The sequence below is a fragment of the Portunus trituberculatus genome, chromosome 42 (genome assembly GCF_017591435.1).
Source record: "Portunus trituberculatus isolate SZX2019 chromosome 42, ASM1759143v1, whole genome shotgun sequence".
NCBI lineage: Eukaryota > Metazoa > Arthropoda > Malacostraca > Decapoda > Portunidae > Portunus > Portunus trituberculatus.
In genome coordinates this window covers 19,026,034-19,049,437 of record NC_059296.1, presented here as the reverse complement: position 1 = coordinate 19,049,437, position 23,404 = coordinate 19,026,034, and the positions used below count along the sequence as shown (strand labels likewise).

The following is a 23,404-nucleotide window of genomic DNA, read 5'->3' as shown; positions in this document are numbered from 1 at the left end:
TACAAATGTTTAGTTTATTGTCCACTGGCTATCTACAGATATTTCAAAATAATATATTCTAAAAACCATAAATTCCAAGTAAGATAGTCAAATAACTGATAGCACCACACTTTATAATAAGATATAGAAAAATAAGACAAATGAATGAAAATGATCAAATAAATAATAATATTTCAAATTTCTCAAGGCTTTATCACAGGCTACATATGCCTCTAGTCTGCAAGACATAAATAAACTAAATGTTATTGTAGCTTGGAAAGATGCTGGTGGCTGGCAGAGGGAGCTGTAACAGACAGCACAGCTCCTGTTCCTCATTTCTCCATTCAAACCCTGCAGTTATATTGAATTCAAGTAATTACAAAAAATGTTTCTATAATTCTCTATTATTACATATACAATAATGATTCGTGTGGAGAATAACTGAAAGCCTATTGGTATCTTTAGACTCAGAAATGCACAAAGATGCATTGCCTCATTCTGAATACTATTTAAATTATTGGACCTCAATTAATGATCAGCATAGTACTACTGTCCATTACTTAGATCACAGTACTTAATATTCATGTCTGCATCTAATGATTTCAGTACAAATACTTAATAAAACAGTATTCATATCCCCAATTTTACAGTAAGATTCAGCCAATTACTGATGTGGGAGGAGCACAATGTCTGCAGTGTTTAAATGTGGTTTCTCAGTGCAAAGTAATAATCATATAAGGAAAATATAATAATAATGTTATGTTGTTCATGTGTTCTCAAGTGGTAAAATTCCTATGCTAAGTGTGGTATGAAGAACAATAATGCAAAAATGAGGCAGCTTGTCACTGGCAAAACTTTGAGTGAAGACATTTATGGCATACTGGTCTGCATTAACATAATGACTGTTAGCATATATTAAATATATTCTCTTGAAACCAAGCCATTATTTAACTTTTGGCTAAAACCCATCAAATTATAAAATTTTATTTTACTGATTTTCTTCCAAACAAAAATTATTAAATAATAAATAAAACATACTATACAATTCCAAATATGAGAATTTTCATTCAACTAATGATCATAAAATCATTAATGACATTCAACTTTTAAAATTAATGGGAACATTCTTGGTTGTCTTGTTTTTAGTAAGATCTGAATTGTGAGCTGTAACGTGCACCATCTTGTATTTCTTTATATGCTATGTGCTCATGTTGAAATATCTCGAGAAATACATGATGATGCTTATCATGGTTCTTATAATTTTGTTCTTATTTAAATAAATCACATTAATTCAATTTTACACACACACACACACACACACACACACACACACACACACACACACACACACATAAAATAAAATAAAATTTCAAAATCAACAATAATCTACTACGAAAACTCTGCTACTTATTAGTAATTTCAATTTACACAGCAATATTCTTACAATGGCACAAAATTGAATTTGTATCCTTCACTGAAACCAACCATGAATTATATCTTAATGAAAACACACTCCAAAAAAAATCAAGCTATAAACCTTATTTTCTATGCCATAGTTGTGCAATATTCCTATAATCTGATTTCCTTTTAACTTGAATGACAACAGATTCTTAATAGGTTCATTATCAATCATTAAATTTTCCCTGTGAAGCAGGCTAGGTAAATGCCAAGAACCTAGAAGGCAATAGTTAAACATTTCTATAATGTCTAAATATTAGTATTTCAAGTTAGAAATAGAACTTACGCACTACTACTGGCACCCCCAGGAGAGCTAATCATGCTCAAGTAGTGTTGAGATGACCTCTTCAGTACACTGTCAACAGCCACCTGAGCTGCTAAAAGAGGCTCATTCAGGATGGAAGATAGGGACTGTAGCAACTCTGAGAAATTGCTCTCCAAGGCCATTTGATATTCATACTGATCACTGCTTATAACTAGACTGTTCAAGTCTAATGCTTCCTTGGATATGCACACAAACTCTCTGTTAAATATAAGAAAAATATGCATATGTATTAGAAAAAAACACAAAACATTCCAAAATTATGTTTCTCCCATAAAGAGAAAAATTAATTAGGGAGAAAGCATAAGACACTTTAAATACATTAAGTTTATAGTCTGAAAGCCATTAACAAGACAAATAAAATGGCTGAGTAGCTATGATTATAAGAGGCATAATGCAAGATGACGTACAAAGTAGCTGAAAGTTAAAGCAATCAATGGAGATGCTAATATATGCATGTATCAAAGCAAAACAAAAAGTGAGTGTAAGTTTCAATCAAAATGTATGTAGGATAGATATAAGGTAAGTATTGTAGATTTCTGTTCAAATGATTGACACAACATAAGTCATATGCTTTATGTGAGTTAAGGAAAAATTTACAACTAGATTTTATTTATAGGAGTATGTAGTGTGGTATTTTTAAAAGTGCCAAAGAATAATCCTATTCTAATGCAACAGGGATGTGTGTGTGTGTGTGTGTGTGTGTGTGTGTGTGTGTGTGTGTGTGTGTGTGTGTGTGTGTGTGTGTGTGTGTGTGTGTGTGTGTATTTAACTAATAATATTGTACAGGGTTTGAGCGGGGCTCATAGTGTCCTGTCTCCATGTCTCCATTTATCCAATTTTTCTTTAAAGTTATGAACATTATATGCTGTACCAACTTCATCACCCAATGCATTCCATTTCTACAATGTTCTACCTAGAAAACTGTATTTTCCAATATCCTTCACACACTGTCTCATCTTAATCTTCTTCATATTTCCTCTTGTTCTTCTACCTTCTTCTGTCACCAGCACTGGGTCCTCCTTGTCTATTTTTTCAATGCCATTTATTATTCTATGCATTGTTATTAGGTCTCCTTGTTCTCTTCTATCTTATAAGGTTGGCAGTCCCATTTCCTTCAGCCTTTCTTCATATGTTAAGTCCTTTAGTTCCAGCACCATCCTTGTAGCTATCTTCTGGATCTGTTCTAATCTTTTTATATCTTTTTTTTAGAGCCCGGTGACCACACCAATGCTGCATATTCCAGCTTTGGACGTATCATGCTTGTAAATTTTTTTTTCATCATATCTTGGTCCAAGAACTGAAATGGCAATATTTTACATGCTAATCCAATTATCTTACTTATGTGTTTTTCGGGGTTCAGATTTTCCTGTGTAATAACTCCCAGATCTTTTTCTTCTTTAGTCTTCATTATTTGTTCCTCTCCCATCAGATAGTTCCATACTGGTCTTATCTTACTCTTTCCCAATTCCATTACATGACATTTCTTTGGCATTGAACTCTAATTTCCACTTCTTACTCCACTTGTAGATTTTGTTTATATCTTCCTGCAGCAGCAAACAGTCCTCTCAGGTTTTGATTACTCTTTGCAATTTTGCATCATCAACAAATTGATATAACTGTTTATCGCATTTTGCATGTCATTTACATATATCTGGAACATAATGGGGCTAACACTGAACCCTGTTACTTTAACCCAAGATGAGTATGTATCTCTGATCATGGTTCTCATCTCTCTGTCCTTCAAGTAATCCCTTATCCAATCTAGCAAAATTCCTCTCAGTCCTCATATGCTCTTTAACTTCCAAAGTGTTCTGCCATGAGGGATTTTATCAAAAGCCTTTTTTATGTCCCGGTATACCGTGTCCACCCATCCATCTCTGCTCTGCAGTTCTTCTATTACTCTTGAGTAGAAACTTAATAGGTTTGACACATATGACTGTCCTGTCCTAAACCCAAATTGTCTGTTCAATATAACCTATTCTTCTTCCAGATATTTAACTCATTTTCCTTTGATAACAATTTCACATATCTTCCCCAGAACACTTTTAAGTGACACCATTCTGTAATTTAATGACTCAGTTGACTTTCCTCCTTTGAATATTAGGATTATGTTAGCTCTCTTCCACTCTAGTGGTATTCTCCCTTCTTTTAATGATCTTGTAATCATTTCCCAAATTGGATCTAACAGTTGCTCTTTACATTATTTTAGTGCCCAGCCTGATACGCCATCCAGCCCCATCACTTTTCTGACATCCAAATTATCTAGTAGTCTTCCGGTATCTTCTTTTTCCACTCTGATTTCCTGCAATCCTCAGCAATGCAATGTCCTATTTGGTTCTGCAAATTCTTCTTCCTCAGTGAACACAGTTTTGAAGCTCTTATTCATTATTTCACTCATTTCCTTTGTTGTTTGGTTTGTCTTTCCTCCTTTAATTATTTTTTCTATTGTTTTCTTATTCCTCATATTCAGATCATCTTTTAGCACCCAGCCTGAAACACCATCCGGCCCCATTGCTTTTTTGACATCCAAATTATCCAATAATCATCTAATATCTTTTTTGTGCACTGTGATTTCCTGTAATCCTTAGCAATGCAATGTCCTATTAGGTTCTGGGAAATCATCTTCTGCAGTGAACATAATTTTCAAGCTCTCATTCATAATTTCACACATTTTTTTCTCTGTTTGGTATGTCTTCCCTTCTTTAATTATTTTTACTATTGTTTCCTTGTTTTTCATTGTCATTTATGAATTTGTAGAAAAGCTTGGGTTCGTCTTTGCTTTTACTCACCACATCTTTCTCAAAGTTTCTTTCTTCCTCTCTCTTTACTCTTAATATATTCATTTCTTGCATCTTTATACTGCTGTCTGTTATTGTCATTTCTCTGCTTTATGAGTTTCTTCCAAGCTTTATCTTTTGCCTTTTTCACGTCTGTGCATCTAGCATTGTACCAAGAGTTAATTTTTTTCTTAACTCTATAAAAAGGCACGTATTTCTTTACTCCTTCATTATATTTCTGTAAGAATATTTCATATTTTCCTTGTATTGTCCTTTCGTACATAATGTTTCTCCATTAAATGTCAGCAAAAGAGTTCCTTAATTTTTCAAAATCTGCTCTTGTATAATTTAATCTCTCTTTTTTGTAGTCGTCTCTGTAACTTATCCCATCTTCCTCCTGTATTTCCAGCTCTAATGTCATTTGATCACTTCTTCCCATTGGACTGAGGTATTGTATGCTGGGAGGGGACTCTGGTTTCTTTGTGAATACTAGGTCAAGTAACCATGGTTCTTCTTGCCCCCTGTACCTTGTTGACTCCTCCACCCACTAGTCCATTGTACAGTAATACCTCGAGATATGATCGCCCCAACATACGATTTTTTTTTATATACGACAAAAAATTTCATAAAATTTACGCCTTGAAATACCAAGATATTTTTAAGATACGAATAGCCATCGGTAGGTGACGCAGTGATCGCTCAGCTACCCGCGTCCACCCACGTTGTGTATCATTGTTCATCCTTTGTGCATGTATGTGTCTGTGCTCCTCGGCAGTGTGTATTTTTTCTTAAGTTTTGTGAACTGAAGATCATGAGTCCCAAAAGTAAAAGTTTGGCGAGAAACACACAAAATAGCCTGTATTCACATACTGATTACATTTAGAAATTCAATAAATGAGAGAGTACAAATAGTGTTATGCCCACAAGCAACTCTTCCTCTTTGCAATGCAAAAAACCTGAAGTCTCTAGATGTCATGGTTACCAAAATATCACAGGTTGAATGAGCTAGTATCATCAGTTTACGTGGCCTTGCGTCTGATCGGGTTCAGCGGCCTTGGCTAGAGCGATAAAAAACGGGCCCCTTGTATCCTCTCTCTTTCTCTCTTGTTCTGATACCACTCTCATTCAAAAGTTGTCTCCCTGTAACATGGCGAGAGACCTGAGGTATAGAAGTAAGGTGCGCGGGAGAGGTGGCGGAATCAGACACAGTGAAATCAGTTGCTCCCACCATCCATCGTTGGTGACACAGTGACGTAGAGCATATGTTTACTCCTGACGAGCGTTGCCAGTTCACAAGCGAAGAAAACGGGAAGAAAATAGCCAAAATATAGCCGTGCCTCGAGTCTTGCGTGATGAACATCTATTGATGTGTCCCGAGTTTTGCAGGTTAAGTTGTTATTTTGGGCAATATAGTTAATTTATATCATGCATACAATAAACATTGTATTTATCTTATATTAAATCTATATTTGGTTGGTATTCAAAGCATGTTAATTTTTTTGGGGGTAAATTCATATCACAAGAACAAATTAATTCTATTTCCATTAATTTCTATCCTCCACACATATATTATCACGAACCATTATTAGCAATCCTCCTCCCTCTTTACCCTTCCTGTCTCTTCTCCAGCTATCATATCCCTCCTCTTTAAAGTTAACATAGATCTCCACTCTAAGTTTTGTTTCAACAATGCACATTACATCTGGATTTTTTTCTTTCAAATAATCTCTAATGTCCAACATACTGGATAATAACCCATCTATATTAGTATAAATCACTCTTAATTTCTTGCCTCCTCCACGACCCCCTCCTTCTTCCTTATATACCACTTCTTATGTCTTAAATCTAGAATCCTCCAGTAGAATTTTTTTTTCTCGATTTCCATCCCTTTCCTGTTTTTTTCCTTAGCTTCATTTTTTAGCACTTTCACTTTTTCCCTCTCCTCTAGGTTCATCTCTTTTTATCCATATATCTTTGTGTTCAGTATCATCAGCCAGCTTCTCTTTCCTAGTCATAATTTCTTCCATTCCCACTTGGGATCTCATTCTCACTTTCATTGGTCTTCTACCCCCTTCACTATATCTTCCCAACCTAATCACTTCCTCCACCTCCTGGTCCAGCTCCTTTGTGCTGTCTTGGACCTGTTTGATAATAGTTTTGGCCAATTCTCTCTCCTCATGCTCTCTTATGAACTTGTTTAGATTTTTTTTCTTCATCCCAAAAACCACAAAACATTTCCTTTTATCCACTGTATCATGCACTAGATCTTCCTTCTCCTTAATTACTTGTATTACAGCATCTTTTGTTTTTTCCTGAATTTGTCTCTTTACTACCTCTGAAAATTTAACTTTTTTCTTTTCCTGTTCTTGTCTCCATGTATTTTGTAATTCCTTCAACTAGTTTTCACCCAATCCAATCTCTACTCTGTCCTCTATCCTATCTTGTACATTTTTTCTTCACCATTGATGGTGTGAGGAGTGGTTTGGCAGCAGGCTTGTACGTGGGTAGGCCAAGCTCCTTCTGCAACCGATGTTGTATGGTTCGTTCTGACACTCCTTACAGCAAAGTCGGATGGCTTCTTTTGAGTTCACCTGCTGTAATCTCTGGATTATTGAGTGTTTCACATCGTAGGATGTTGTCAATACACTTAGAGGTCTTTCTAGGCCTTCCCAGGACAGGTTTTCGAGGTGGTACGACATTGGGTGGGAGACCACGAGAGGTAGCGATCAAACGTCGGATGGTGCTCTCACCCCGCCCTATACGTTTTGAAATTTCTTTCGTCGACACATTTTCAGTCTTCCAGGCCAAAATACGAGCCTTTCCTCTCCACTAAGGTTAGTAGGAGCCATCAGGATGAATGTCTCCTAAAACTGCAGCGCCACAAAGCGTAACAACGAAAATAGGGGGTAGAAGGCAGGAGGAAAATGTAACATAAACTCCCTCCATAAGAGCTCAATGAGCACTGAGGCGGGAAAACACAAGCTCAGTGTGCTGCCAGATAGCCAGCTGAGTTGGCAAATGTGAAATTATAATTACCATATGCCTGACAGCGGCGGAAAACGCAACAAGTTCAGAGTGCTTTTTAGCATCAATTTCAATGGGGAGCGCTCTATACTTTTTGCGGATACTGTATCTTATACAGGCAACCCCCGCTTAACGAAGGTTCAAACAATGAAATTTCACTACAACGAAGGTTTCATTTTACTACCATCTGCTCGTTTAACAAATACAAAACTCGCTTTAATGAAGTTTTATCCAGGTAATTTTTTACAAGTTTGAAACCCCCCCCCATCTCACGCAAGCCGACAGGCTTTTAAATACACCAGCGCCTCTCGTGGACAACATGCGCACCACTCATTCCCCCTGTTCAAAACAATAACAGTGTCAGCAGCAGCTCATCTTCCCTCGCACCAACTTACTACCAAAACGCCCTGCAATGTCGCCTAGTGTTGCTAAGAAGACCAGGAAGTCTTTTACTTTCGAAGTGAAGCTGGATATTATTCACAGACACGAGAGGCGAGAAAACTAATAGCATTGCTCGCCACCATCTTGACTCCATCTACTGTCTCTACTATTTTCAAGTCAGCAGACTCTATTAAGAAAGCTGGTGAGACTGTATCTTCCTTGCAAGCTAAAAGAACCACCTGAACTCGTGACTCTACAATGGAAAGTCTTGTGGAAATGTGGTACATAAGTTTTGTATGTGATACAATGATGCACTCTTTGTTTACATTCAAAAGGTTGCCAGTTAGTGTCTTTTCCGTTCCACTCTCCCTCCCTTCATAAATTCAAGATCATCAACATTATAAAGTTACGTACATACATACATTAGTGTACATTATAATGACTTAAATTAAACTGCCTAAATGTTTAACTTCATCATTTTTACTTTCATTAAACCTTTCACTGTACTATGATGCACTCTCGCTTTGTTTACTCTCAATGGAAGTTCAAGTCAGAGGTTAAACTTGTTATAATCGGTTCGCTTAACGAAATTTCGCTTAATGAAGGGTTTTTTAGGAACATAATCCCTTTGTTAAGTGGGGGTTGTCTGTACATTGTTATTAGGTCCCCGCATTCTCTTCTATCTTGTAAGGTTGGCAGTCCCATTTCCTTCAGTTGTTCTTCATATGTGAGGTCCTTTAATTCCAGCACTATCTTTGTAGCAATCTTCTTTATCCTTTCCAATTTTCTTATATCCTTTTTAGAGCTTGGAGACCATACCACTGTTGTATATTCCAGCCTTGGTTGTATCATGCTTGTGATGATTTTTTCCATCATATCTTTATTCATGTAATGAAAAGCCACTCTTATATTAGTCAACATTTTATATGATAGTCCAAATATCTTGCTTATATGTTTATCAGGGCTCAGATTTTCTTATATGATCACTCCAAGATCTTTTCCTCTTTAGTCTTCATTATTTGTTCCTGTCCTATCAAATAGTTCCATATCGGTCTTCTCTTACTCTTTCCTAGTTCCATTATGTGACATTTCTTGGCATTAAACTCCAATTTCCACTTCCTGCTCCACTCACAGATCTTGTTTAAATTTTCCTGCAACAGCAGACAGTCCTCTCTGGTTTTGATAACTCTTAGCAACTTTGTATCATCCGCAAATAATTCATATACTTGTTTATTCCAATGTGAATGTCATTTACATAAACCTGAAACATAATGGGGGCTAACACTGACCCTTATGGCACTCCGTGTGTGTGTATTTACCTAGTTGTATTTACCTAGTTGTAGTTTACGGGAGGGGAGCAAGCTCATATTGACCCGTCTTTATACCTTGTTTCATCCAGCTCAGCTTTGAAACTGTGAACACTGACTGCATTTATGATGTCTATATCTAATCCATTCCAGGTGTCCACAGCTCTATGAGGGAAACTGTACTTCTTAATGTCTCTTATACACTGCACCTTCTTCAATTTCTTCCCATGTCCCCTTGTAGCTCTTGTTTCCAGGCTTAAAAAGTCTCCATCCACTTTATCCAGGTTATTCACCATTCTATAAATACCTATCAAGTCTCCCCTTTCTCTCCTACTTTCAAGTGTTGGAATTTCCAGTTTTCTAAACCGCTCCTCGTAAGTCAAATCCTTCAGTTCCGGTACTAACTTTGTGGCTGCCCTTTGCACCCTCTCCAATTTTCTAATATTCTTCTTAGTGTGAGGGGACCACACGATCGCTGCATACTCCAGTCTTGGTCTTATCATAGAACTAATTAACTTTTTCATCATATCAGCATCCAAATATAAGACTATTTTAATTCTCCTTAGCAGATTTGTTACTTCTCCCGTGATTTTACTTATATGCCTGTCTGGGGCTAAGCCTTCTGTAATTGTCACCCCTAAATCCACTTCCTCTTTAGACCTTTCCAAACTAAAATTTTCCATTTTGTAATTCCCGTGTACTCTCCATTTACTTTTTCCAAATTCCATGACTTTACACTTATTCAGATTGAATTCCATTTGCCAAGCTCTACTCCATCTACCAGTTTTATCAAGGTCCTCTTGCAGTTTCATACAGTCATTTACATTTTTCACTCTCCTCATTATCTTGGCATCATCCACAAACAAATTGATATGACTCTCATTTCCTTCAGGTAGGTCATTCACATAGATGCCGAACATGACTGGTCCCAACACCGACCCTTGAGGTACTCCACTAGTGACCTTTAGCCAAGAAGACCTACTATTTCTTATCACTGTTCTCATTTCTCTCTCACTAAGGTAATCCTTCATCCATTCCAATTCCATTCCATTGTTCTTAATCTTCCATAATAACCTCTTGTGTGGTACCTTGTCAAAAGCTTTTTTTAAATTTAGGTAGACACTGTCTACCGAACCATCCCTTTCCTGTACAGCATCTATTACTTTTGAATAAAACGACAACAAATTTGAGGAGCATGACCCTCCTCTTCTGAAACCAAACTGACAGTTTGTCAGCATATTGCTGCTTTCTAGGTGTTCCATCTAGACGTCTTTAATAATTTTCTCACATAGCTTCCCCACTACACTTGTCAGTGATACTGGTCTATAATTCAAAGGGTCTTCCCTACTACCACCTTTATATATAGGTACAATGTTTGCTCTTTTCCAGTCCTTCAGTACTTTCCTTTGCAACAACGATGCCTTCACCAGGCTATGAATCTTCTCTGCCAACTGTTCCCTTCATTCTTTCAGTATCTAATTTGAAATTCCATCTAGACCAGGTGCCTTATTTACATCTAGATTCTCCATCAGTCTCATAACATCCTCCTGATTTACCTCTACTCCAATAAATTTGTATCCATCCAATTTATTATCTGCTAAGTCAAAATCTCCTTCTTTAGTAAAGACTGTTTGAAACCTTTCATTCATCACCTCAGTCATTTCTTGTACTTCTTCATATAGTTTTCCATCAACCCTCAGGCCAGTTATACCTTCTCGTTTCTTCATTTTTCCATTTATATGTCTATAAAACAGTTTTGGGTTACTTTTACATTTATCCATTATATCCTTCTCATAGTTCTATTTTTCAACCCTCATAATTCTCACACAATCATTTCTAGCATCAACATAATCTTTCCATCTACTTTGCGTTTGCATTTTCCTCCATCTATTCCATGCATTTGTCTTGCATTGTCTAGCCCTTTCACATATAGCATTGTCCTCCTCCTCCTCTTTTCTTACAGTTTACTCTTCCCTTCAGTACATACTTCTCCACTGCAGTATTATATATCTTGATAAACTTGTTCCATTTCTTTTGCAAATCCTTTTCATCTTCAAAACATTTCCAGCTCACAGCCTCAAAATACTGTATCTCCTTATTTCTTCAAAATTTGCTTTATTATGTCTATATCTTTCTATTTTGTACCCCTCATCTATTTTAATATTTCTGTACTTAAGTTTCAACTAGTATGTGATCGCTTTTTCCTAATGGGCATTCATAATTAATTTTTTCTATGATCTCTTCGTCACTGGTGAACAACAAGTCCAATCTGGATGGTTTATCCTTCCCACTAATTCTAGTTTCACAGTCAATCCATTGTGTCATTAGATTATCAACAGCCCAATTCATCAGTTTATTGCTCCATGAATTCTCTCCTCCTTCAAAAGTTCCTTCTTCCCAATAGATTTTTTTGCATTTAAAATCTCCAATGACTAATACATCCTTGTCTTGTGATACAATCCTTTCCATCTCATTTATTGTATGTCCCAACAAAGCCTCATGCTCATTTCTTGTCCATGCATTTGTAAGTGGTGCATATATCATTGACTTTCCATTTCCATTTTTCACTTCAACCTGCACAATCTCAGAATTGTTTTTACTTGTTTCCACCTTGTCCACTCTAACACTTTTCCTTGTTAATATCATCACTCCACCTCCTCCCTTACCACATCTGTTTTTCAACCATATATCATAATATCCATTTCCAACGTCTGGTATTTTCCATTCATCCTTCCACTTTGTTTCACACATTACTAACATATTAGGCTTAACTCTAGCTAGGAACTCCTCAATCTCTAACATTTTTGACATCAATCCATTAACATTAGTATAACAAATTTTGCTTACCTCCTGATAAATTTCTTTCTCAACCTTAGGTCCCTGACTCTCCAGTAAAACTGCTCCTTTTCTTCTTTCATCCTCATATCGTTTTTTTGCTTAGCCTCTGTGATCAATTCCTTTACTCTAGTTCTCTCCTCCTCATCCAAATTTTTATTGATCCATACATTTTTTTATTCATCATTTCCAGCTAACTTCCATGACCCATTCAATACTTCTGCTTGTATTTGAGTTGCAAACTTTATTTTTAAGTGTCTTTCCTTCTGTTCCTCAAATTTCCCAATTCTATGGAATTCCTCCACCAAATTTATTACCTGATTTCCCTCCTCTGCAACTATCATTAATATATTGTTAATTTTCTCCTTTTCCATTGCTTCTCTCTCAGGTCTATTGACTATCTTCTCTTCCCTTACCCCAAACACCGCCACACATTTTACCTTATCCACCGTGTCCCTTACCAGTTTCTTCTTTTCCTTAATTACACTGATTACCTTATCTGTAATTCCTTGCTTCTCTTTCTGCTGTTCCTCTATGATTTTCCTTAAGGATTCTTCATTTCCTTCCCTCTGCTTTATCCACACAGACTATTTCTCCTCAACCACCTTAACTGACTACTGAACCTTATCATTGTGCTTTTTCACCTCCTTCATCTCACTCCTGAGCTGTTTCTTCAAATTATCATTTTCCTCTTGCAGTTGGGTATTTAAATTCTGTGTGTATTTACCTATTTGTATTTACCTATTTGTGTATTACAGGGCCTGAGCTAAGCTCTCTGTGTCCAGTCTCCTTGTCTATTCCTGTCATATCTCTCTTTCATCTGATTGACACACACCGAGTCAATGACATGACTGCTCAGTTTATTCCACTTATCAATGCTACGATGCGGGAAACTGTATTTTCTCACGTCCTTTAGACAGATGTCCTTTATTAGCTTTTTTCCATGTCCTCGGAGATGATTACTTGTGGTCACCTTTATCCAGTATGTCAATCTTGTTCACCAATTTACACATAGTTATCATGTCTCCTCTTGTTCTTCTCTCTTCTAATGTGGTCAGCCCCAGCTTCCTCAGTCATTCCTCATAGTCTAACTCCCTGAGTCCTGGTACCATCCTTGTTGCCAGCCTTTGTACCCTTTCTAACTTCTTCACATTTTTCTTCATATGTGGTGACCAGACACATGCTGCATATTCTAGCTGGGGTCTTATTAAGGTACATAATATCTTCTTCATCATTCCTTCATCTAGGTAGTGGAATGCAAGGCCAATATTTTGAAGCATGTTATATGTTTACAAAAAAATCTTGTTAATGTGTTTCTCTGGTGACAAAGTGTGTGTGTGTGTGTGTGTGTGTGTGTGTGTGTGTGTGTGTGTGTGTGTGTGTGTGTGTGTGTGTGTGTGTGTATTCACCTAGTTGTAATTTTACAGGGCCTGGGTATCATACTCGTGTGGCCCTGTCTCCATATCTACACACATCCAACTTTCCTTTAAAACTATGCACACTCCTCGCTGACACCACCTCCTCACTCAAACCATTCCACACCTCCACACATCTTTGTGGGAAACTATATTTCTTCACATCCTTCAAGCATATTCCTTGGCTATCTTTTTACTATGCGATCTTGTAGTTCTATTTAAGTTTTCCTCTCTCAACATCATTTGCTCATTATCCACTTCATCCAGTCCATTCAACAGTTTATAAACCTGTATTAAATCTCCTTTTCTCTTCTTTGTTCCAAGGTAAGCAAATTCATTTCTTTTAATCTCTCCTCATAGGTCATTTCTGCCAATTCCGAACCATTTTTGTTGCCATTCTCTGCAATCTCTCCAACTTCCTTATATGCTTCTTTTATAAGGGGACCAAACCACTCCAGCATATTCCAATCTTGGTCTAATTACCATACTAATTAATTTCTTCATCATATCTTTATCCATATAATGGAAGGCTAATCCAATATTTTTATCAAATTATACGTTTCTCCAAACATCTTATCAATATGAGCCTCAAACTGCCCATGGTCTTGTATTATCACTCCCAAATCCTTTTCCTTTTCCACCTTTTTCAACACTACTTCTTCACCCATCTTATATGACCCTCTTGGCCGTCTTCCACTCTTCCCCATCTCCATCACATGACTTTTGCTCAGATTAAATTCCATTTGCCACCTCTTGCTCCACTCCCAAATCTTATCCAGATCTGCCTGTAAAATTTCACAATCTTCTTCACTCTTCACACACCTACACAACTTCGCATCATCCACAAACAAATTAATATAACTGTTTACTCCTCTGGCATGTCATTAATATATACAAGGAAAAGTATTGGTGCCAGCACTGAGCCTTGTGGGACTCCACTCTCCACCACCAACCAGTCCGACTTTGCATCCCTTATTACCGTTCTCATCTCCTCCATCTCAAGTAGTTTTCCATCCACTTTAACACTTTTCCTTTCAGTCCTCCATAAATCTCTAATTTCCATAACAGTCTCATGTGAGGTACCTTGTCAAAAGCTTTCTTTAAATCCAAATATACACAGTCCATCCATCCCTCTCTCTCTTGTATTTTGTCAACCACTCTTGAATAAAAGCTCAGTAGATTTGTTACACATGACCTCCCTTTCCTGAAGCCAAATTGATGATCCGATAATAACTTATGATCCTCCAGGAACCGTATCCAATATTTCTTTATCACCCTCTCACAAATCTTACCGACCACACTTGTTAGAGACACAGGTCTATAGTTAAGAGGCTCTTCCTTACTGCCTCCCTTATAAATGGGCACCATTTATAATATCATATAATGGATCAATCAATTCTTCTCTACACTCCTTCAATAATTTTCCTGAAACTTCATCTGGTCCCATCGCTTTATCATCTTTAAGTTCCTCCAACATTTTATATAACTCCTTTTTAGGTATCTTAATGTCATCCATGTGCACATTTCCTTGTACATTCTGAGGCTTTACAAACATTGTTTCTTCAGTAAATACTTGCTGAAACCTATTATTTAGCAATTCCGCTATATTCTTAGGGTCATCTACTATCCCTTGCTCTCCTTTTAATCTTTCAATGGACTCTCTCTTTTAAGTTTACCATTTATGAACCTGTAAAACAATTTTGGATGTTCCTTACTCTTGTCTACAATATCTTTTCAAATTTTCTTTCTTCCTCCTCCTTACCCTCACATACTCATTTCTGCCACTCTATAATTCTCCTTATTTAGTATATTCCTGCTCTTTTTCCATCTTTTCCAAGCCACATCTCTCTTTTCCTTAGCCTTAACACAAGTTGCATTAAACCAATCCTTTCTTCCTTCCTCTCTCGGTTTATACTTTGGTACAAATTTCATAACTCCTTCTTTATAATATTTCATAAAATCTCATATTTCTTTTGCACTTCTCTGATTTGTAACATCTCCCAATCTAATTTTCTGAAATAATTTTTCAAACTTTCTGTGTCCATCTTTCTATAATTCAATCTACCACTCCTGTATGTCTCGTCCTTCCTTTGCTGTGTTGTTGCTATCTGCATTTCCATAACCACATGATCACTCTTTCCCAAAGGACACTTGTATTGTATATCTCCACATAGGTACACTTCTCTTGTTAACACCAAATCCAGTCTAGCCAGTTCATCATCTCCTCTATATCTAGTATTTTCCTTCACCCTCTGTTCCATCATATTTTCCATCATTAGATTAAGAAATCTCTCCCCATGCTTCCTCTCCAACACCACTTACTAGATTTTCCCAATCCACCTCCTTACAATTAAAATCTCCTACTAGTATCACCTTTCTTTTCCAGATAATACACTTTCCAAACTCTGTAAAGTATCCTTGATCATATTGTTGTATTCCTTAATGTCCAAGAATTTGTTTTAGGAGGTACATAGGTCACCATGATTATTAATTCTTTTCCATCACTTTTTATCCTTATGCTTATCACTTCTGCATTGTTCTTCCCATACCAAACCTTATCCACATTTATTTATTTATTCGTCATAATCATAACTCCTCCTCCACCTTTACTCTCTATCCTTTCTCCATATATTATATTTATTATCCAAATTTATCTTTGGTTTTTCATGCAATTTTGTCTCAGTCAAACACACTATATCAGGCTTCTCCACCATCATATAGTCTTGCAATTCCAATCTACTTGACAGTATCCCATCTATATTAGTATACATTACGGTCCACCCACTGCTCCTCTAGGGGTTCCTCCGTTTCTTTCTTTCCACATACCACTTTCTGACTCTCTCTCCTATAACTCTCCAAAAACTTTTCTCTTTCCTCCTCAGACCGCTCATCATTTTTCCTTCTCACCTCTTCCACCAATTCCTTATATCTTCTCCTCTCTTCCTCATTTCTATTCTTTCTCACAAACACCTCTTTACAACCTTCTATCTCTTAACTTTGATGTTCTATATAGGATATCCTCCAGATTGTTGTGACTTCAGTACTACTTTAATCGGTCTGCTCACTCCCTCCTTATACGGACCCAGTCTATGGATCTCTTCCACTTCTTCTTGTAGGTCTTTTTTTTCATCATCATTTAGATTTTTGAACAGATCTCTTACCGTTTTTAATTCTTCCTTAATTCTCTTAGGCTTATATGTTATATTTTGTTCTTTCATCCCAAATATTAACACACTCTTCTTTTCTGCTATTTCCTTATCAATGTTTCCTTATTCTTCATTACATTAACCAGTTCCTTGGACCTTTCTTTTTTGTCTTCCTTCAACTGATCTTTAATTATTTCTTGTAATCCAACCATCTCTGCTTCCCTCGACTCAGTCCATTGTGTTTTCTTCAGTTCCCATTCCCTTTCAAACCTTTCATTCTGCTCACTAATCATTTCCTTAAAGTCATCTTTCTCCTTTACTACTCTCTCCATTTTCTCCTCCAACCGTCTCTTGTATTTTTCAACCTCCACTCTCAAGTGTGCATTCTTATCCACCAAACTTTTTTCATTTTCCTCCAGTCTCTTAACTCTCCTTCAAAGCCTTGCGGAATTCTCTATCCTGCTCCTCCTCACTCCTCTGAACTTTTAATTCCTTCACCAACTCCTCAAATCTCTTCTCCAACATTACCAATCTACCTTGCAATGTTGCCCCTGTTGTAGATGGACTCATGCTTTGACTGGCCACTTTCGGCTTTGCTCCCTGGGCCTCATCAACATATTTTGAATTTGGTAATTTATTTCTTACCGGTCTATCCATTTTTTTTTACTCTTCCTGGGAGCATGTGGGTGTGTGGTCACTCCAGGCCTGATAGCTACGTGTGTGTGGTGGGATGCGTTGGCGGCTGCTATGGCTGGCCTTTGTGTGGTTCCCGCTCTGTCGTTTGGAGTGTGGAGGTTCTCACACCTCCGATCACTCCCATGTACACGCCACCAGGCTATGTTCACTCTGTACACTCGTTCACTCGCTCTGGTCGCCCCTCAATAGCAATAACTATTCTCACTCAAACACATTGCTTAGCGTGTGGAGTGTTAGTTAGATGCCGCTCTGAGCAGGAGGCACGTCCGCTCTCCACGGAGCACGGAGTGTGTGTGTGTGTGTGTGTGTGTGTGTGTGTGTGTGTGTGTATTTACCTATTTACCTATTTGTGTATTACAGGGTCCAAGCTAAGCTCTCTGTGTCCTGCCTCCTTGGCCACTCCTGTCATATCTCTCTTTCATCTGATTGACACACACTGTGTCAACAACATCACTGCTCAGTTTACTCCACTTATCAATACTACGATGCGGGAAACTGTACTTTCTCACGTCATTTAGACAGATGTCTTTTATTAGTTTTTTTCCATGTCCTCGGAGATGATTACTTGTGGTCACTTTTATCAACTCTCTGTCCAATATGTCAATCTTGTTCACCAATTTATACATAGTTATCATGTCTCCCCTTGTTCTTCTCTCTTCTAATGTGGTCAGCCCCAGTTTCCTCAGTCTTTCCTCATAGTCTAACTCCCTGAGTCCTGGTACCATCCTTGTTGCCAGCCTCTGTACCCTTTCACCTTCTTCACATTTTTCTTCATATGTGGTGACCAGACAAGCTGCATATTCTAACTGGGGTCTTATTAAGTGCATAATATCTTCTTCATCATTCCTTCATCTAGGTAGTGGAATGCAAGGCCAATATTTTGAAGCATGTTATATGTTTTCCAAATATCTTGTTAATGTGTTTCTCCGGTGACAAAGTGTTTTGCACGGTTACTCCTAAGTCTTTCTCCTCATTGGTCTCTTTAATTTTCTCATCACCCAGCCTGTAATCCCTGTTTGGTCTGTATCTACTTCTTCCATTTTCATAACATGGGTCTTGTCTATATTAAATTCCATCTGCCACTCTTTACTCCACTCATATATTTTATCAAGATCTTCCTGTAACTTGTTACAATCTTCCACATTCTTTACTCTCCTCATAATTTTAGTATCGTCCAAACATATTCATGTAACTGTCAATTCCTACTGGCATATCATTAACATAAATCAAAAACATGATGGGACCAAGCACTGACCCTTGTGGAACTCCACTGGTTACCTTCTTCCACTCGGACTTCTTTCCTCTCACCACTGTTCTCATTTCTCTTCCCACTAAGTAATTTTCCATCCATTTTGCTAGTTTATCATTTACTCCTCCAATCTTCTTTAGTTTCCACATCAGTCTATTGTGTGGTACTTTATCAAAGGCCTTTCTCAAGTCCAGGTAGATAGCATCCACCCATCCCTCTCTATGTTGTAGTATGTCAGTCACTCTTGAATAAAAACATAATAAATTGGATACACGATCTTCCTTTTCTGAAACCAAACTGCCTTTCACTCAGAATGTTTTCACTTTCTAGATACTCACTCCACTTAGCTTTAATTACTTCTTCACATACCTTGCACAATATACTAGTCAACGATACTGGTCTATAATTTAACGGTTCCATTCTACTACCATTCTTATATATAGGCACAATGTCAGCTCTTTTCCACTCTTTCGGGACTATTCCTGTTCGTATGGAGGTTTCCACAATATCAAATACGGGGTTCAACAATTGATCCTTACATTCTTTTAGCAACCTCCCAGATATGCCATCAGGCCCCATTGATTTATTAATATCCAGATTGCTTATAATTTTCCTTACATCTTCCTTAGTAACCATGATGTCCTGCATTTGCTTTATTTCCGTAGGCCTTCCTCCCATAAAATGCTCCTCCTTTGTAAACACTTTGCAAAAGTTGTCGTTCAAAATTTCAGCTATATCTCCAGCATCCTCATATACTTCTTCCCCATTTTTACCTTTTCTATTGCCTCCTTTTATTTAGTTTTCCATTTATGAATTTGTAAAACATTTTAGGGTCACTATCACAGTTTTCTACCACCCTCTGTTCATATTCCTTTTGTGCTGTTCTCCTTACTTCAACATATCTATTCCTTGCTGTTTTGTAGACTTTTCTTGATAATACATCACTGTTTTTCTTAAGTTTCTTCCATGCCTTTTCTTTGTTCTTTTTTGCTTCTTCACAATTTCTATTAAACCACTGTTTATTATTTAAAGTCCTCTTTCTGTGATGTGGCACAAACTTCTTCACAGCAGAGTTATATAAATCCATAAATTTATCGTATTTCAATCGCATATCCCCTTCCTGGTATACCACAGACCAGTCAATTTCATTAAAGAACTCTCTTATATGGTTATAATTTGCCCTAAAGATAATTCTGTATCCAGCTCAAAACTTAGGACATCATGGTCGCTTTCCCCAAGGAACATTCATGTTCAATTTCCTCTTTTAGGGAGATGCCCCAGGTAAATACCAAGTCCAACCTCGCTGCAACATCCTGTCCCCTGCACCTTGTTGGTGATCTCACCCACTGTGTCATCAAGTTATTTGTTGCTACGTTTAACAATTCCTCTGCCCACTCACCACCATTCACCACTTCGTAGTCTTCCCACACTATTTCTTTACAATTAAAGTCTCCGACTATCATCACTCTATCCTTTCTGATGAGTTCTTGCTTTATTCTGTCCAGAGTATTTCTCATCACCATTTGATTCATAGTTCCAAGCACTCGTTCTGGGTGGTATGTATACTGTTATAATATTAATGTCCCTCTTACCATCTGTTATAAGCATACTTATCACTTCCTCATTTCTCTTACTATAGTTCACCTCCTTCACTATCAGATCTTCCTTAGTAAGAACCATTATACCACCACCTCCTTTATTTTTTCTATCATTTCTCCATACTTTGTAGTGTTTTACATCAAACCAATCTAGCTTTATTTCGGGCCTTAACTTTGTTTCCACCACACACATTATGTCCGGTTCATTGTTTTTTAGGTAATCCATACATTCTAGCCTCTTAGACAGAAATCCATCTATATTCGTGTAAGTCACTTGAATTCCATTCCTAATCTCTTTCTTCCATGTTTCAGTCAGTGTAATGTCTATTCCGTCTGTTTTATCCACCACTTCTTCAGCCTCCCATTTCTCATCCTCCAAAAAAACTTGGTCTTTTCCTCCTCGGTTCTTTCCTCATTCTTCTCTCTTACTTCAGTTACAAGCTCTTTCATTTTCATTCTTTCATCCTGTGTCATATTTCTTCATATGTAAATTGTTTTGGTTTCCTCGTAGTCTTTTAGTTTCCAGGCCCTCCTCAGCAAGGCCTCGGCTGCCACCTGAGACTTTAATTTCAATTTTAATGGTCTAGTCTTGCCTTCTTCAAAAGCTCCTAGTCTCACACTTTCCTCTACCTCAGCATATAAGCATTCTTCCTCCTCGGAGATCTTATTCAGTAAAAACTTAATCTTGTCATTTTCCTTATCCCTCCTACCTTGCCATTTCCTGTTAATTTCCTCCCTCAAACCTGTTATGATCACGCATTTTTTCTTTTCAGCAATATCTCTCACCACATACTCATTTTCCTTCAATGCCTTTACCATTTCATTCTGTGTAATCGCTTTATTTTCTTTTTCTTGCTTTTTCATTATCTCCTTAAAGGACTTTTGTACTTCTTGGTGTTCATGTTTCACTTCCTTCATTTTGGCATCAATTAGGTTAAGGCATTCCTCCTTCCCCAAGTCTCCTTTGGATATTTTCTTTTCCATTTCGAGGAGTTTAGCCTTCATCTCATCACATTGTTTCCTTAGATGTTGATTTTCTTTCTCCATTTCCACTTTTTCTTTCAATAGCTCTTTGTTCTCTCTCGTTAACATATAGATTTCTTTTTTGAAGGTATCGTTCTCTGCTATGACTCTATCTAGCTTTTCTTCTATGGATCTAATATTTAGAAACTTACTTTCTAATGCCTGAATTCTTGCATCCATGTCGAATTTATCTAGTCCACTTAAAGTGGTCACAAAACCCTCGAAGTCACGCACATTTCTAGGAGTACTTGTCATGATTGCTATTGCCAGCTGTTTCGGCCAAAACAAAACAAAACACCGCCGACACTCTTCAATCAGGGACCACTCTCCATTTTCACTTGAAAATGGCCCACTTTCTGTACTTTTCGAGAGCAGGACACTACACAGGATACTAACTATACCCACAGAGATACCCGGGCCCTGTAAACACCATAGGTAATTTCTACCATTCCCCGGTCCTCAGCCGGAGACAAGCCGTCTTCAGGACTTCCTTTCTTGGCAGTGACGCGCGCGTGCGTGTGTGTGTGTGTATGCCCTCTAGTACTTAAAAAACTATCCATTATTGATACTTCAATATGTATGTATATCAACTAAAGCTGGTCAAAATAATTGACACATGAGATTTTCAGATATTTAGAAATCTATTAAAAACTTTTCTACAATACATACATAATATAAATATTATAATTAGAAAAAAAAATGTCATTGGAAGATGTGCTCATTGTAAAAATCTTGGGTCCATCCTATGCAAGTAAGGAATTATAATACAAGCAAGTATATGAGCAAGTGAGACCTGGGTGTGGAAAGATCATTAGGATTGAAGCTATCAAAATTACTTATTTGAATGGAATATATGATGTGACCATTATAGATGGAAAGACTAATGTGTGTACTAAAGTGTACTATGTAGACTTCCTACTCTTACACTCATCTTACCTGTATACATCCTTGAGCCGCAGTACTTGATTGACAGGATATGAAGCACAGTGTGATTCATCAAGGAAAGTAGAAGCATAAGCCAGGGGTCCTGCATTCACTTGGACACTAATGCTTCCCTGCAATAAAGATAAAATATGCTAATCATTCATATATCAAATCAAAACACAGAGCAAATAGAGACATTAACAAAGTTACTTGCCTTTTGTAATAAGAGTGCAAAATATTTTGGGATTGTAAATAAAGCTGACTTTCCTGTTGTCATAAATTTTGTGACGAAACAGAACATAATGCAAAATCTTAATCAACAGACATTTTTAAGAAACTGAATGTTCTTTGATTTATTATAAAATTCTTATTTAATCAATAAAAGTTTGTAAAACAGAAATCTGTAAATAGGGTTTGTCAAAGCAAGTCACCTTTGTAACACACAAAATGCTCCAAGATTCATACCTGAAGTTTTAATTGCAACTTCTTAACATCAGTTGGTTTCTTGTTGATTATTTCTTTAAGCTCTTTTGCCCGACTCTCCATTTCATCAATTGCTACTTCAATTGGTGACATTTCTAAAACCTGGAAACACAGATCTTTAAGTCATGGTATCAATACATTAAGTGAGATAAAAGTTTATTCTAGACTTTAAAGTATAAATTATGTACACACTCTTTAAAAAACAAAATACCTTTACCTCTGTATGATTGACAAGGATTCTCTTCTTTACGTAGGGAAAAGAATAATCAGTCTTAATGATGACTCTTCTCTTCCACTGCTCCTCCAACTTCCCATGAGCCTTACCTCCTTGAGTGAAAGGAGTTTCAAACATAAATGTATTGATGTTATTGTTGCGATCAAATTCAGTTTGTCTGTTGACTCGGTCCTCCTCAGTAAAGTAAGGAGAAACATGAGTTACTTGAATGTATGCATACCTAGATTCAAGTTCATCTGCTTCAACCTGTAATTAAAACAAACATTTTGTATAAATGCTATGAACATGAACTAAGATGGTTTCATTACTAAAATATTTATTTACTGTATAATTCTAAAATAGAAAATTTGCTTCTTTAAAGTATAAGAAGTAAAAACTGACATTTAATAACCACTAAATTGCTTGTACATCTTCTTCACTGACACATACAAAAACTTAATCTGTCATTTGCTAACTATTTCCTGTAAGGAATTGACTGTACATTGTACACACAAAAAAAAAATGTGGTGATCGCTTTATGTCACATGCCACTCCATCATAGATAGCTGA

At 37.0% G+C, this 23,404-nt stretch overlaps 1 protein-coding gene across 5 annotated transcripts in view; it reads right to left on the bottom strand.

Moving 5' to 3' along the window:
- Positions 1-23,404, bottom strand: part of LOC123517692 (dedicator of cytokinesis protein 9-like) — a 159,282-nt gene that overhangs the window by 948 nt on the left and 134,930 nt on the right. For all 5 annotated transcript variants that reach the window (XM_045278044.1, XM_045278045.1, XM_045278047.1 and 2 more), the window contains 5 exons: positions 22,838-23,101; positions 22,603-22,722; positions 22,150-22,268; positions 1,724-1,960; positions 1-330 (listed from right to left, as the gene is read on the bottom strand). The exon at positions 1-330 is cut by the window's left edge and continues 948 nt beyond it. In XM_045278044.1, the coding sequence (XP_045133979.1) occupies positions 324-330; positions 1,724-1,960; positions 22,150-22,268; positions 22,603-22,722; positions 22,838-23,101 (747 nt within the window). In that variant the 3' untranslated portion in view covers positions 1-323. The remainder of the gene's footprint in view (positions 331-1,723; positions 1,961-22,149; positions 22,269-22,602; positions 22,723-22,837; positions 23,102-23,404) is intronic.